At 52.6% G+C, this 16294-nt stretch overlaps 1 protein-coding gene across 3 annotated transcripts in view; it reads left to right on the forward strand.

Moving 5' to 3' along the window:
* The first annotated feature begins 25 nt into the window (after positions 1–25).
* Positions 26–16294, forward strand: part of LMX1B (LIM homeobox transcription factor 1, beta) — a 92056-nt gene continuing 75787 nt past the window's right edge. For all 3 annotated transcript variants that reach the window (XM_006834775.1, XM_006834777.1, XM_006834776.1), the window contains exons 1-2: positions 26–164; positions 1026–1212. In XM_006834775.1, the coding sequence (XP_006834838.1) occupies positions 26–164; positions 1026–1212 (326 nt within the window). The remainder of the gene's footprint in view (positions 165–1025; positions 1213–16294) is intronic.

Consider the following 16294-nt stretch of genomic DNA (forward strand, 5'->3'; position numbering starts at 1 on the left):
GGGCCCGCAGCGCGCCCCGCACCCCATGGATATAGCAACAGGTCCCGAATCGCTGGAGAGGTGCTTCCCCCGCGGGCAGACGGACTGCGCCAAGATGTTGGACGGCATCAAGATGGAGGAGCACGCCCTTCGCCCCGGGCCCGCCACTCTTGGGGTGCTGCTGGGTGAGTGCGGAGCCCGGCCACCCGAGTGGTCACAGGGGACAGGGGCGTCGTCCCGCAGTGGACACAGGCATCCGGACCAACGGATGAAGGAAATGGGTTTGCAGGACCCAGAAATAGGACTCCTGGGGGGCTCGCCAGAGGGACACCAGGCAACCTAGACATGCTTCCTGAGGAGATAGGGATGTGTAGTGACACCATCCAGGAGGAGGCAGGACGGGACAGTCCCAATCGCCTTCCACTGCCCTCAGTAGGCCTAGGTTCTGGAGCAGCAATTGCAAGCGGGTGTAGGAGGCGGGTCACGGGTGATGGAGGACCAAGTCGTCACCTTGATGAGCGTGGGAGAGATGTCAGGTCACTTAGGGAGGGAGAGGGGGGTTTTGAGAGAAAAATGTCACCTGGGTCACTCAAACCAGAGGGTTTTTTTGTTGGGTTTTTAAAAAATATATATATATATATTGGGGACAGAAGACCAGGAACGTCACCGTAGGGTGTGTCAGTGAGCAATCACCCCAGTCCCAGCTCGCCTCTTTGGGTCCCAATCGCCGGGGACTTCGCGCCGGGCTACTCTCATCTGTATTAACCCGGGCGCTGAACCTCCGGTGAAGGAGAGAGCGCAGCGCAGCACAGAGCAAAGTCTCACGGCCCGCGCGCGCGGCCTCTGCCCACTGGAGCCCACAAACTGAAACGAACTAACGGGGGCTGCCGGGCCCCTGGCGCGGCGGCTGGGGAGCACGGGCCGCGGGCGGCGCTCCCCAGCCGTCCTCGCCCTCGGAGTGGGCTGTGGGCACCCGCAGCCGGGATGCTGGGGCCTGGCCGGGCCGGGAAGCGCTGACGGCTCGGCTCTCGTCCTGTGTGCTGCAGGCTCCGACTGCCCGCATCCCGCCGTCTGCGAGGGCTGCCAGCGGCCCATCTCCGACCGCTTCCTGATGCGAGTCAACGAGTCGTCCTGGCACGAGGAGTGTTTGCAGTGCGCGGCGTGTCAGCAAGCCCTCACCACCAGCTGCTACTTCCGGGATCGGAAACTGTACTGCAAACAAGACTACCAACAGTAAGCGCCTCTCCTTCTCCTTTCTCGCCGCCGCCCGGCAGGCACTAGAGCCCAGCCGTCCCTCTGCCTGGCTCAGCGGGGGCCCGCGCCCAACAGGCCAGGCCGTAGGCACAGCGCACTGCTGGGCCCAGTCTCTCCTTCGGCTGCGCGTGTCTGGGCTAATGTGTACCTTTTTAGCCCTGCCAACGCCGGTGGGATGACCAGGAGTCTCCAGGCAGGTTCCTAGTTCTTATCAGTTGACCTGGAAGCCTGCACTGGGTCGCTGAGTTGGGGTGCAGAATAAGATCCTGGGCCAAGTAGGGGATGATGCAGAAGTCCTAGGACAAGACTTGGCCCCCTTAAGGCCAGAACTGGGGGCCAATAGTTGATTTCCAAACGAAAGCAGAACCTTTTAAGGAGCCAGGCCCTGGCCTGTGTGCTCTTCCAGCTAAAGGGCCTCTTTATGTGGGTTTTAGATTCCTGCAGCAGAATGGTGGGGTGGGGGTGGGGGTAAAGTTGCTGAACCGGTGTGAACTGAGAGAAGACCCCTTCCCACCAGGCTTCCTGCTGCACTTGTAGTCTCAGATGGAGAAAAAAAAGTATCCATTCTCCTCAAACCGTACCATGCGGGAATTGTGCACTTGTAGTTTTTGGTGTTTGGAGAAACAGAGTTGAGCAAAAAGGACCTCAGAAGATGCCACGCTGCAGCCAGGGGCTCCTCATGGAGTGGAGAACCCTGCCAGCACTCCCTAGCAGGCCTACTTTGCAATATGTATGTTGGGGGAGTTGGGAGTGGCCGATTCTACCCTGGTACAACCCAGGCCTGCCTCACCAGCTGCAGCCAGACACTATGTCCAGCCCTACTTGCTGCTTTTTGGTTTTAGCTGAAACTATGGATCTGTATGGCAGGGGACCAGGGAACAGATAAGGGTAGGTCATGGCTTTTACTTTTGACCTGCTGGGTTTTGTGGCTGGCAGTGTGATTGGGAAGGACGAAGGTAGTGAGAAGTAAAGCCCGAAAGAGGGGCGTAGGGATCCTCAGTTACACTACTGAGACAAGTGGGTACCTGCGAGAACTTTTTAGTGACACCGTGAAAATCCACAGGGTAGCCCACTGCTCAGCAGGTTCAGAGCTTAGGGGAGAGTGGTGTGTGTCCAAGCCTCTGGGGAAAGGCTGGACTGTTGATGCCTAATGTTAAGTTCAGCCTACCTGCTCAGCTCAGGACTTTCCATGATGGAAAGCGGAGCAGGGGGCTGTGCTCCATCTCCAATTCCCCAGCTGCTTGCTCAAGTATAGGAATAAAGGGATTGTAGACAGGAGCCCTGGAGAGGGCATTGGTTCTGTCCAGAAAGGCTCTGACTGAACCTTGCAGTAGAGCATAGCCTGGTTGTGCCCTCCTGGTCTGGGGGCCTAGGCGTACTAGTTGCATTTGAGGAGTACTAGTTGCATCCTCTCCCTACCGTCTGGAAGCTCTTGGAGCAGAAATCGGGGTCCAGTTTAGAGGGTTGAGTCTTTTGCTGATCCCAGACAACCCCAGCTGAGGCTGAATGGAGCCCCTCACATTTAGACACCCTGCCTTTGGTCTGGTTTGTGCTGTGTCCTGGATGACAATGATTCTAGTTTCAGAAGAGAGGGTGAGGTCGCCTGTAAGCTAAGCCACAGTCTGGCACAGAGCAGCAAAAATAAAATGGGAAAATAGTTTGGGGTAGACCAAGTCAGGGGTGTTGGGCAGCCGACAGGGAGCAGCCCCTCACAGGACCACCAACCTCCACTAGCCCCTGGTACTGCTCAGCTTGCCACACGCTGAATGAAAATCTGTGGGTGCCACTTTCCACCTAGGTCTGTGACCCCCTTGAGGACTCAACACGTGGAAGCAAGAGGTTACATACAAGAACTGAAAGTGGGGCTCCCACTCATTTGTGCAATTATTTTTCTTCAATTGAAAGACTCTTTTTAATTGCTTGCATGTAATTCCCACCCTGTTATCTTTTCTGGAGCTTTTCTTTAATACGGGAAGGGATGCCCCTTGGTTCTGCGAAGCACAAACCATAAAATCACAGAATTTTGAGCTGAATGTTGCCTTAGAAATGAGCTGGCCAACCACTTCATTTTACAAAGCAATTAAACATTTGCGACTACTTTGTTGAAAGTGTATTTGTTTTTTAAAAAGAAAAATTCGCCTAAGAGTTAACTTTTTAAAATACAATCAGAGTGTGTTTTGGAGTGAAATTTGGTGCAGGATGAATCCCTGACCTAAGCCTCACGGTGGGCATTATTTAAATTGCTCAATCCTCGACTTTTCTCTTACTCCCTCTTTCCTCCCACAACGGCAATTAGGTATCTTAGAAAGGCAGGTCGGCAGGGTGTGCGTGGAGGCGGGAGGTTGTTACCAAGACAATCCTGGGACCAACAGTCTCCCATTGCTCACATCAGAGTTTCGCTGGGAAAACCATAGCAGCAGGGCAGACAGGAGCGTTGTTCTTTGCACAATAAAATAGTTCCCACGAAAATATATTTAGCGATTAATTTTTTTCTTTGGGAATCACACATGCATATTTATTTCATCTATGCGTAAAAGGTTTTCAGACAAGAATCCAAGTAAATGGGCCCGGAAATGTACCTTGATTTTGTTGAAAAGTCTGTTTGTCGGTGTGTTGGAAAATTCACACATGCACACCCTGAAAGAAAAAAAAAAAAAACTTTTGAAAAATGTAACCTCACTCACTCGGGTAAAGCTGATGGATTTAGCCCTTAAAAAGAGGTTGCCATTTTTCCAAAGCGTCTCTTTCTTTCGATTTGTTCTCAGAAGACCTCAGCACCCAGACAGATTGTTATTTTACGCACGATGGGGGTGATTCATTGATGTTGGAGCACATTTAATAGCATTTGATAAATTCACGGATGCGTCCTAGAAAAGCAGAACGCGAGCCGCGGAGTTTGGGCATTTCCTTGAGTAACTCCTTTTCCTTCGTACTTGTGTTTTGGAGGCACGCGAGGGGGCGACGGGGGCGGGGGGCTTTTAAAAAGCATCTGATAATTCGCCTCCTATGCTCAGAACTCCGGTCCTTGGGCAGCCTGAGTGCTTTTTCTGGACAGAAAACCTGGTTAGAAACCGGGAGACAAATGCGGCCTCCAAACGCAAAATCGTGAACACCTCTCTCCTTGCTCCACCGAGAAACATGAAAAAATATGACAACACAGCCCCCCTCCCCTTTCTTTTTGCCTTGGCGGTTTGGCCAAATAGAATTATGTAACTCTCTTGTCTTGCCGTCTGTCTCTCGTCTGGAAAGGGTTTCTATCCTGAGGAGGTGGCGAATTCCTGGAGGAGGCTCCGGAAGGGGGGAGGGTCGGTAGGAGAGTCCAAAAATCTGTCACAAAATGGAGTCTAATCGCTTGTAATACAGTTCCCAGGTCTGGCGACCCAAGACTCGAGACTCCTTGGTGCGTGAGCGGGTGGCTGCGTGCAGGGGAAAGACGGGGCTCCTGCCTGGCGGTGCTCCCACCGCGGTGGCCGTTCTGAGAGTGGCGCCTGCCCTGTGCGGCCTTGCCTCCTGTCTGCTCAACGTTAAGGGGCTCTACTGAGTCCACAAAGGCCCCTTGGGGCTTGCCTGCCTAGGTAGGATTCGCCCACTTGGGCAGATGAGTGCAATGAGGATTTGAGTTTTCGCAAAAAGCAGCTGAAGTTCTCCGGTGGCCCAACCTGGCTCTTCCCAACACATTCCTTTCCTTGGAAGTATTTACTCTGGGAAAGGCCTTCCTGGGAGGCTCACCTCCCCTCTGAGCACCCTGCACGGGCAGGGCGGTGGGGCGCAGAAAAAACAGGGATTTTTTCTGGAGTCTGCTTCCCCAAAAGTGGGAGGCTTCCCATAGGTCTTACTGCAAGGGTACCTATAACAGGCAGCACCCCCTCTTCCCAGAGGGCACTCCAGCTGACCTGGTCCCCATTGGACACCCTTGCCCACAGCCTGGGATAAAGATCCTGTCCTGGAAAGCAGCCCTGTTTGAGGAGAAGCCAGCTTTTGCCTGACATAAAAAGCTGCAGTGTCCTCTCTTGGGGGCTCAGGGCTGCAGGGCTCACTCTTCCTGCCCAGGTCTGGGGACACTGTAGCCCCTTAGCGGGCACCTCTCTATTTAACCCCCACACCTTTGCTGCAGGCAGGAAGGTACCGGAGGCCTTCCTGACGCTGCAGTCGTTTGCTGCTGAACGAAGGCATTATTCACAGCTGACTCTTAGCTCACCCTGTATTCCCCAGGCTCTGGGCTGGCGTGGCCTCATTTGTTTGCTGGATTTTTCTCGAGTGGGGGAAGCAGGCTGTGAGGGATCTCCTGTAGGGTAGGTGATTGGCAACTCTCGGCTCTCTCTTGCCCTGTCCATGGGCTAAAGGCTTGGATTCAGGCTTAGGGACTACATAGCCCTGACCTATTTTGTAAAATGGGGACAGACCCACCTGAGGAAAAGTGTTCTTATAAGGATTTGAAATAAGGTGCTCCGAAGTTCGTAGCATCTTGTCTGGCATGTTAATACTCAAGAAATCATTATTTCCATTAGTACCATCAGCATGGCAGGAATGTCTCCAAGGATATATAGCCAGATTGCCAGAGTTCCATGCCAGAGGTATGGCTGGCAGGCTGGGCCTGCCTTTTAGTCTCTCTCCGGGGGATCAGGACGGAAAGGCGCTCCTGGGGGACTGTTCCTTTGCCTGAGTAGGACATCTTGATGGCCCTGCCTCCCTCAGCTATGAAAAAAAGCTTTTGATTATTAAAAAAAACCTGAGCTTGCCTCCCAACCCCTCCACTCAGCAACTGTGTGATCTTAACATAGTGGCTGCTGTTTCTGAACCTATAATTTTCCATCAGCAAACTGGGGGTGGTTGTAATGAATACACAGGACACCTGGCAAGCCTTCAGTAAATGTTTGATTCCCCATGGGATCTACTATCCTTTCTTGTACCCCCAGAAAGGTGAGGAAACTTCTTACTGTGTGGGAGAGAACAAATGCCAACTGTGCAGACAGTAGGGTGGGTCTATTTCTCTGTTGGTCTATTTCTCCTGGGGGAGGAGGGGTAGAGTTGGGGAAGGCCGGGAGTGGAAGTAGAGGTTGGACCAGAGCAGTCAGTGATATATCCACTGGGGACCATCTGAATTTCCAGGGTTGGTGTATAGTTTGGAAAAGCATATTCAATAATATAATTTCATATTTGGAAAACTGTTCATGCTTATTGTTTTTGTGATTCAGATGACAGAAAATAAAGCTCAACCATCTTTGAGGCCGGCAGTGAGATTCAGAAGAGGGGGGAATGTGGGCAAGAGATCCAAGGATCCGTATGTTCTCAGAAGGAAGGTGAGGTTTAAAAGGTGGAGAAACACCAGCCCAGGAGGTGTATGAACGACCTTCTGGCCCAGGTTGTGAGACCTGGTGAGGTGTTGGCCTGTGGTGGGCTGGTAGATTCCCCAGGGAGCTTCCTCTGTCTGGTGGCTGTGGGTTTAAAAAACAAACAAACAAAAAGAAAAAGAAAGTAGGAAATCCAGTTCTACTTTGGCATCAGTTTGGTGAAGGATGGAAGATATGCTCAGTGACATGTATTGTAACTTCTAATTTGTTGGACACAACAGTCAGGCCTCAGTTTGGGGGAGAAGGGGAGGGGAGACGGAGGGATGGTCCACTCATCTAAGGAACACATGTGAGCTGTCAGTCACTTGAGGTGCAGGAAGACCCAAGGTTTCCTCTTCTCTGACTGACCCAGCCAGAAGCTCCTCTCCAACCCCCAGATTCTGTGCTGATGGTAGCAGAGAACAAAAGCAAATGTACATATATTTATTGCCACTGCAGTCAGAGTGGGGATGTGGTGGTAGCAAGGGGGTGAGGTTGAAAACTGTATTTGAAAAAGTTGATTCACGAAGGCAGAGGAAGCAAAGTGGCAGACGTTTGCCATTTCATCGACTGGCTGGTGTTCTCCATTCATGTCATAAATGTCTCCTGTCATTTGATGCCAAAAGCAACATGATTTGGTTCCCCGGTGGCCTATAGGGTTTTTCTTTTTTTGCAGTAAATGTTTATTTGTTAATAATATACTTTAAACAGCCTAGCCTTGACCTCAAGTCTCCCGAAGCATCCATCTTCTCAGAAAAATCTTTCAAAGTTTGTGTAATTTTGGGGGGAAGGTGTAACTGACGGGGCAGTGAAGGGCCTGTGTTTGCTTTAACTACTGCTGCGGAGTGGAGAGGTGGGGGTATAAGGGGCCACTGTGCTCCGAATGGCAAGTTTCTTGGGTTTCCCTGCCTGGCTGACAGCACTTCCTCACTGCCCTTTACCTTTGCTCCCTACCCCCATCAGTACAAATAAATTTCTGCGTGGGCCCTTCCTTTGTTATTCCCTGGAAAATACTGTATCCAGTTCTGTTCAGTTTCTTGACTGGCAGCCGCTGGACCTGCCCTGCTGACCCTGAGCCCTTGGAGAGGGGTGGGAAGTATGAGGGTCTAGAGGATGTGTAGGTACATTTAGGGGCTTTATCTCAATTGGGAGTCCTGCTCCAACTGGCCTAAGACCAAGTGTGCTGGCTGATGGCAGAGCACCTGTCTGGTCTGGGACTTATTGAACTGGGGAGAAATGTTTCAGAAAGAAAAACTCAGATCCTGGAGTCTGGTTCCAGAAGAAACAAAGATGTTTGCAGGCAGGCCAGTGGCTTATAAGAAGCTTCCCCAGGAACTGTGGGGAGGACCACCCAAAGCAGCAGAGGTACCCCATGAGGGAGAACAGGGGCAAGGTGACCACTGAGCTGCTGACTAGATGTAAAAGGAACAGCTGAGCATACTGGGTGCAAGGGGGTGGAAGGGGAAGGAGGGCCCCTCCCCTGAATCTCCTCTCCACCGCCAGCTATGCTGCAATAGTGATGACGGGAGAGGAGGAGCAGTGCTGGGTCCGGACAAGCTGGGTGTGACTGCTGTTCCTCCTCCTCCACCACCACCTCCCACTTTCCTCAGGGACTGGGGCTGTTGTCATGTGACTCTTGGATTGCTATAGTTACTGGACTGTTGGGGTGTGGGCACCAGCCTGAAGCTGCCTGAACCAAAAGAGATCAAGAGGACCAACATGCTCTGGGGTCACCTCCTCTATGTGGAAGGGTCCTTGGGTGGGATATATTTCCCAAAGGACAGATCCTTGGCATTTACATACAGACTGGGGCACAGGCCAGGGACTTTGGGGGAAAGGCTGATAGATTTTCCTGAGCCTCCATTTCCTCTTCTGTAAAATGGGATAATTCCAATCTCACAGAGTTGCTCTGAGGATAAAGTGAAGAAAAAAATCAAAGGTGTTAGCCTGCATTGGGCAATATGTGTGTCCTTCCTTCCTACTGGAAGTGAGCCGGAGGCAGCTCTGTCTGGCAAGAAAGCATTGTCTACCCTGTGTGGGAGGCACAGAAAAGTGCAGCCTCCTGACCAGGCCGACCTAGTGTATCTTGCCCACTCTCTTACTCACCTAGGTCTGAGGGCTCTGTTTTGTATTTTTTCTTTAAAAACAAAATAGCTCAGCTCTGGCTCTCAGACTGCTCCTGGGAATCGGTGGGCCCCCATTTCAGCTAAGGCAGGTAAATCCTGTGTTTTCCATTACACTCTTCAGCATGGCCAACGTTTATGTGAAGTTACAGGAGCAGAGCCTTTGTGACCCCAAAGGGACAGGCCACTGTAGTACATCTAGACGGCCCCGCCGCTTGTAGGTGGGGAAACTGAGCCAGAGGAGGTCAAGTAAATTCCCCACAGGAATTTACTCAGGGTTACTCTGTAGCAGACCCTTCCTGCCCGCGCCCCCATCCCCACAGGTCTAACTCCTGAAGCCTCAGAGGATCTCTAAATCCTCACATGCAAACCTTCTGGAAGCCCCAAATGCCTGCTCTAGACAGTTGTAGTTGCCCCTTGAGCGCCTGGACTGGGAGTGGGAAGGGTGGTTCCCCCCACCCTTGGGGCTGAGCGCTCGTCTTCGAATCAGAATGCCCCCTTCGATGGCCCACCCTTGCCAAAGGAGGAAAAGGTTATAATAACTGCCTTGCCCTGGCGGTAGGGCTTCCTTTGCCGCCCAGGAGTGCGGGTGGGGCGGGTTTTAAGAGGCCTCAGCTCCAGAGCCCTCTTCCATACCTATCGCGGTGTGTTCTTGCTCTTCGTTCTCCTGTTCCTCGAGTGGGGCAGCGTGATGTACGGACTACTCGGCCGAGCCGCGCGAGGAGCAGTGGTTGATGAATTTCGGTGTCACCAAGGGTTTAGCCGGGATTTGGGAACCGCGCGCTCTAATACGCGCACACGGTCCTGCCCTTTCTAAAGCGCAGCCCTTTCACCCAGCCACTGATTTATGAAGGAATCCGATCCCGGGACGGGCTAGGTGGAGACGGGAGCCCGGGGCCCCAGCAGCAGTCTTAGGGTCCTTTGCATTTCGGGGGGCCCCAGGCAGTCCCAGAGGCTCAGCTGGTTTGTACTGGGACACCTTGACCTGTTGGGCCTTCTGAGGAGGAGTGGGTTACTCAGAGCCCGGTAAACTCCCTGGAAGGAAGCCTAACGGGGAGAATTCGCATTTTAATTCCCAGCTGAGTAGAGCGCTAGCCCCTCCCCAAACCCTTCCACCGACCTCCGTGGGCCAGCCCAAAAGTAGCCAGTTCACGTTTGTTTACGTAGGAACAGAAAATCGAAAAAAGACTCTAACATCCTTTTCCCGCCTGAAATATGTGCAGTGTCCCTCAGCTCCCGGAGGCGGCGAGGCCTCGAAAGTCGACTCGGCGTGAACACTGGGGCCGACCCCAACCCCCTCCCTCTCACCTCCCATCCTAAGGGAGGAGGGACCGCGGATTTTTTTTACAGATTTGGTTTGCACGGGGAAAATGTGGTTGTATCAATCCACAAATATTTACTCTTAACAGACTTGTATCTGTGGAGATTTCGAACAAAGACAGTTTAGGGGGATTACAAAAACCCTAAACCCCGTTTTTCTCCTGGACTTGGTGCTTTAAATGCCAATTACAGGCGAGCCATATCCAACAGCAACGGGGGGAGGTGAGTAGGGTCCGGAGAAGGGATGGGGGCGAGTCCGGCCATTAAATGTAACTTTTCATTATGAAAAGGATTTCGCCGGTTTTATCTTCTAATAAGATTATGTCACGAACACAAGTACCTAGGATGGTGCTGAGTGACAGGGATCTGTCGTTTAATCAGAGGCTGCTCCGCACAAACCGCAGGGCCCTTTGTCCCACGGAGTGAACGACGGAAACTTGCCGTCCTAATCCCCTTATTCATGTCAAGTAGAGAAAAGAAGCCGAGCACCTTACAACCGTGTCCCCTCCACCCCTTCCGAGGGCGGCGGGGAAGAGGGGGGCTCCGGCCCAGTAGCGCGCCTTCCCACCCCTCCACCCCCCCACGCCTTTAGTTTCCGAGTGCGCTCAGGCCTCTCGAGCCCGCGGAGCGTTACAGCAAGGGTGGGAGAAGAGGTTCCTTTGCGGGAGCCTCAGTTAGCAGCGTCTGGGAAATGGGGACAAGGGCCCTACGACCAGAGAATACCTTGGGGGAGATTTTTTACTCCCACGGTCCCTGCTATGTCCCCTAGTCCCAAGAAAGTGTTGCGGGGAGTACACACCACCACGCCCATTAAAGAGGGGCCGACACGAATTGGGACGCCAAAGGGAGACGACTAAGGGTCCACCATGGGGGCGGATTTCGTTGGGTCCTGAGGACTGCTGGCGCGGCATTCCGGAGTTAGCCATTTCCAGCTTCGTGCTCAGCCCTTTACCTCCGTGGGCGAATTCCTTTGTTCGACCCACCGAGAAAATCAGCTATTCCGCCGGGCCTAGGAAGCCTTTATTCTTGCTGCCGCCGCAGCCGCCACCACCAACCACCACTCTCAGTCCACTGTTGACATGTCTTTACTGGCCCTGGCCACACAGACCCAGCTGGGTCCCTCGGCTGGCCCTCCGACGTCGTTGCCTGGCCCAGGCCCCGGCTGGCTGCTTGCTCGGACAACTGCTACAACCTGGGAAGCAGGCGCCGGAGGCGCGCACACTCGCGTTTGCTTCGGAGCACAGTGGGGAGCCACGGTGGTCCGAAAAGCGGCCTGTGGTTCCGGGTCGTTGCACTAGCAGAAAAAAACAAAAGCAAAACCAACACCACCGAGCAAACGAAACCGCCCGTTCTGGGCTCTCAGCTTTGCGCCCCAGAAAAGGAACAGGCGGTCGGTACCCGGGATTTCAGCTTGAAAGCCCCTGAGTCAACGGAGCCAGAAGGGGTGACTTTGGAGGAATTGTTCTCTAATATACGCTATTCCTTGGCCTCCTATAAAACCTCTTAGGATGTGATCCGGGGTGGCCTCCTGGGGGCCCCTGTGCGCCCTGCGAGCGCTCTGGAGACTCCTGGCTGCGCGTGATCTCCTTCTGCCCAGAGCCCAGGCTTCGGGCTCGGAGAAGACGGGACTGAAAGCAGGGTGTCACCTCGTAAAAGCGACAGGCAAGGGCTGTTTTATGGAGAAGGCGCAGGAAGTGATGCTTCCATCTCAGGCCAAGTTGAGACTGAGATCCCCTATCAAGGATTCGGCGGGAGACGACCCAGGGACAAGGCAGGGTCAGAAACTGTCCGGTCTGGGGACGGTAGCCTAGGAAGCTTCGCGAAGGCACAGGGAGGAGCCCCGGCACTGGGCGCTCACCTCCCGCCTGATCTCTCCGGGAGCCCCTGTGTAATCCTGGATTCAACCGACAACCCCTGCCCTTCCTCCCTGGCGGAGGGCGGGGGAGAGACTTTCTCTCTCGAAACACTTGATACCAACTTTGTTTTTTTGGCAAGAAAAATAAGCCTTGTTTGGAGAGGGAGGGTGCCTAGCGATCGAGGGAAGGAGCGAGCCGGCGGCAGAGCAAACTTTGCGGATTAGGTTTCAGCGCCTCCGCCCCACCCCCAGCCCCGCGGCGGTGATTTGTGTGCGGGGGTCTGTGACCCTTTGAGGCATCAAACGGCCCGCGGGAACCGGCCGAGTTCAGAGGGACAGTAGGCAGAGGGGCGGCCTAAGACAACGCAGATGGTTCATATCAGCCGGGCCGGGCCCGCGCACTGGGCTCGCAGCGTCCGCCGCCGGCCCGGACTCCTCGGCCCGCGAAGAGGCCTCGGGTCTTCTGTGGATAATAGGGGGCAGAGACTAGGCAGTCCACAGCCAGTCGGTTCCAGCTGAAATGAGCTGAGTGAGTGCTACCAAGAAGTCCTGACCCCACACCCGGCCTATCAGTAGAAATCTGATTCACCTTGCCTGACCCAGAGTAGGACCTGACCAGAACTCTCACCGAGCCACCCTCCGCAGGCAGCTGTGTCTCATTGAAGTCACAGTGCCCACTCCTCCGGGGGCGCTTGTTATTAAGAGCCTTCGAGTGGATTCAGACTCATAGCTACCCTATATAGGGTTTCTGAGGAGCAGTTGGTGGGTTTGAACTGCCAACCTTGTGGTACGCAGTCTGATGCTGATCCGACAGCGCCACACCAGGAGTCCAAGTAGTCCGGGAGCCATAGTTGCCTTCTTTTTCTCAGGGAAGCACCCTACCCTCAGCCTGCCTGCTTGTTGTCATAGATTTGGGAGCCCCTCCTTCTCCTCTGGCTGGTTTTCCTTTGCTTGCCTGTCTGCCTGCCTTCCTCCATTGTGATCCAGTGCCCTCCTCCTCCCTCTCGCGTTAGCGCTTTTGCCAGGCCTGGGCTAACTTTGAGAGACTTTTCTATTATCTCCCTCTCAACTCCAAAGGAAAGTTGAGAAGGAGAATCATTCACACGCCTTGTGGGAGCCTTCCTTTGTAGGTGGGGGCTCTGGTGAGAGGATGAGAGGCGCTTTTTGCCACCCACCCACCCCTGCTATCTCCTGGGTGGCCAGGCTTCACCTCTGAGCCTGCTGCCCCTCCCTCTTCCCCAAAGTTGGGAGCAGTGCCATAACCTGAGGCAGGTCCAGGTCTCCCGGTCCTGATCTCCAGAACCATCTCATGACCTCAGCAGAGTCGAATTAGGGCCACACCCACAGGACTCTGGGGCTGCCTTAGAATGTCCCAGCTGAAAGGTCTTTCAAGATCCTGGTGGTGGTGGTGATGTGCCATAGAGTCAGTTCTGACTCATAGTGACTCTGCATAGGGTTTCTGAGGCTGTAAATCTTTACATAGGCAGAAAGCCTCACCTTTCTTCCCATGGAACAGCTGGTAGTTTCGAACTGCTGACCTTGAGGTTAGCAGCCCAACTCACAACCACTACGCTACCAGAGCAAAAATGGCTAAACTAGGTCCATGATTTAGGCAAGCTTTGTCAGTTGCTGTCAAGCTGAGACAAGAACACCAATCACCTGCTGCCAGGGGAGAGGTTTTGGGGGCAATTCTTTCCAAAATCCTCTTGCAGCCTCTGGCCTTAACACTAGCCAACTCTTGTCTTCTCTAGGCTGAGGCCACTGGGAGATGGGTCCTTCAATCCTAGTTCCTGAGAGGGAGTGACAGGTGTGAATCCATGATGAAATTATTTTGAGAGCTTTCTCATAAGCTTGGAAATTTTACTTTCTAAATTGGGACACTGAGGAACAAGAGTCAGGTGAACACAGTACCATCCCATGGTCCTTCTATCCTTCTAGTTTAGATACCCGGGGCTCGGTCCTTTAAAGCTCTCTGCAGCGGGTCACAGGGAGGCCAGTGGCCTGGCCAGGGCCACAGAGAGCCAAGTGGGCTGCCGGGACCTCTCACGGCTTCATCTCCCAGGGTCCCTGCCTCAGGGGAGCAGCCGGCTGGGTCATCTGTGCGTAGAAGACACATCTGTCCTCCACATGTTGGAGGCCGAGCAGAGGACATGTGGTTTGGGATGTGTTATCTTAATCATATTTATTAGCCAATCCTGGAGAGAGAGAAAAAAAGAATCTGATATTGTTACAATTTAGAGAAGATCCTAAATCCACACCGCGACAGATCAGGAGAGGCCACCAGCAGCAGCCAGATTTTGGCTGAGATCAGGACATGACTTTGGAAGTTCTTCAGGTTGTTCTAGTGGAATGGAATCTCTGTGCTGTGAAACAACACTTAATTGCTTTCATTTTCCCAGAGATCTGAAGCAAAATTAATTACCCCGCCTTGACTGATAGTTGTTCTGTTGGAGTATGGTTCTAATCCTTATTAACATTCTCTAAAGTCAGGCATGAAATATGACTTTTGCACCACACTCTTTGGCATATGTTTTTCTTTTCCAGGATATTTTTCAGACTATCTCTGAGCCTCACTGCTGTTCATTATTTTTACCATAGGTCTAAAGTTGCCAGTCCCAAAGCCAGTCCCACACAGAGCACTGCAAAGGGGGAATGGGGGGGGGGGAATGACACATCTTTGCTCACAACGCAAATTGCTTCTGATTATTGAGCTTTGAATGTTTCCCCCCATCGTGTTTTTATTAAAAACTCCAGCATATTTACGCTTGATGGTGTCTTCAATTAGGTTTAAAAAAAAAAAAAAGGCAAGGGGTTTCCCTTTCTATAGCAGTATGTAAAGAAAATAGTTGTTATGACCGCAAAATTACCGTCCAAACCTGGTTCTAGTAAAGCCCAGCCCTGCTTTGACGAGCCCAGCAGGCTGGGTGCTTTTTTCTAAGCCTTCCAGCTGCTGGGGAAACAAACTGCAGAGGAAGCCCACAAAAGCCTCCTCCATTCTGTGGGGCACTCAGAGCCCCTCTCAGGGGCTAACACTTCCCAAGTGTGTGAACTACAGAGGAGGGTCCTACTGCAAGGGCCTTTCTGACAGGCAGGGCAGGCCCAGAACATAGGCGGCAGCAGTGGCAGGAACAATAACTAGAGCTGAAACTAGTTTAGCACTCACAATAAAGTATTCTAAGCACTTTGCATTCTTTTAACATTGCTGTGGTGTAGGTACTGTTTCCATTTGTGGATTAGAAAACGGAGGCACAGAGAAGGTGAGTAGTTTGCCCAAGGTCACACAGCTAGCAAGTGGAGCTGGGATTGGAGCCGAGGCATTCCACAAGAACTTTTAGACATCCATTGGAAGGGCAGATCTGGGACCCTTGTTGGGTTTGGCAACCTTGCTGTGGCCTGGCACAGAGCTCAAGGTTATTTGTTGAATGAATGGCTCAGAATGGTCAGTGTTCACTGAAAGTTGCCTGTGGTAAGAAGTTGACAGGGATTATCCTATTGTCTCTTACCCCTGGTGTAGCCTCGTAGGATAAGCACTGGACTTCGAACTACAAGGTCGGCAGTTCAAACCCACCAGCTGCTCCTTGGAAACCCTACACAGGGTTGCTGTGAGTCGGAACTGACTCAATGGCACTTAACAACAACATCTTACCCCTACTTCAGGGAGAGGCATCCCTGCTATCATTTCCTACTTTGCCAACATTGAAATTTGAACTGAGAGGTACACGATTTTCTCAAGGTCACACAGCTTAAGATAACAATAATAGAGTTACCAGCTCCTGGGTACATGCTACATCTAGGCTTGAGGCTGAGCCCTTTACATCCCAGATCTTGTTAAGAGCTGCTAAAAGCAAAATTGTTCACCTGGGTTTCCAAATGACAAAACTGAGGTGAAGCCACATCCCCAAAGTCATATAGCCATTGGAGAGCTGCACCAGCAGGGAACCAAGATCTGTCATCATGTCCATTCCTGAGCCTCAGGGGACCTGGGGTCTTGGGAACACTTGGACCTCGGTGGGTCTCAGTTGGGCTGAGTAACTAGCCTGGCAGTGGGCAGGGCATCAAGGAGATGGGTTTATCTGTGACATGCCTCATGCCAGATGGGCATGGAAACCTTCCATCCTATCCCCATTTTACAGATGGCGAAAACAAAGCACAGAGAACATGAGCGAGCTAGTGAGCAGCTGATAGGAATCAGACTTAGGTGTTCTGGCTTTGGAGTGGTGCTTCTCAGAGAAAGACTGATTCCTCATCTTCATCATCAGCATTGCCAGCACTAAGCATGACCATCCCTGAGTGTCTTTAGAGTGCTTTGTGAGCACATGATGAGAGCATGGAGGGTCAGAGAGGGAAGGTGATTTTCCCAGAGCCCCACAGTGAGATGTAGCCAGTGGGGGTCTGCCCTACTGCTCAGGGCATTAGTTGCCCTTCAGAAAGGG

The sequence above is a fragment of the Chrysochloris asiatica genome, unplaced genomic scaffold, assembly GCF_000296735.1.
Source record: "Chrysochloris asiatica unplaced genomic scaffold, ChrAsi1.0 scaffold00014, whole genome shotgun sequence".
Classification (NCBI taxonomy): domain Eukaryota; kingdom Metazoa; phylum Chordata; class Mammalia; order Afrosoricida; family Chrysochloridae; genus Chrysochloris; species Chrysochloris asiatica.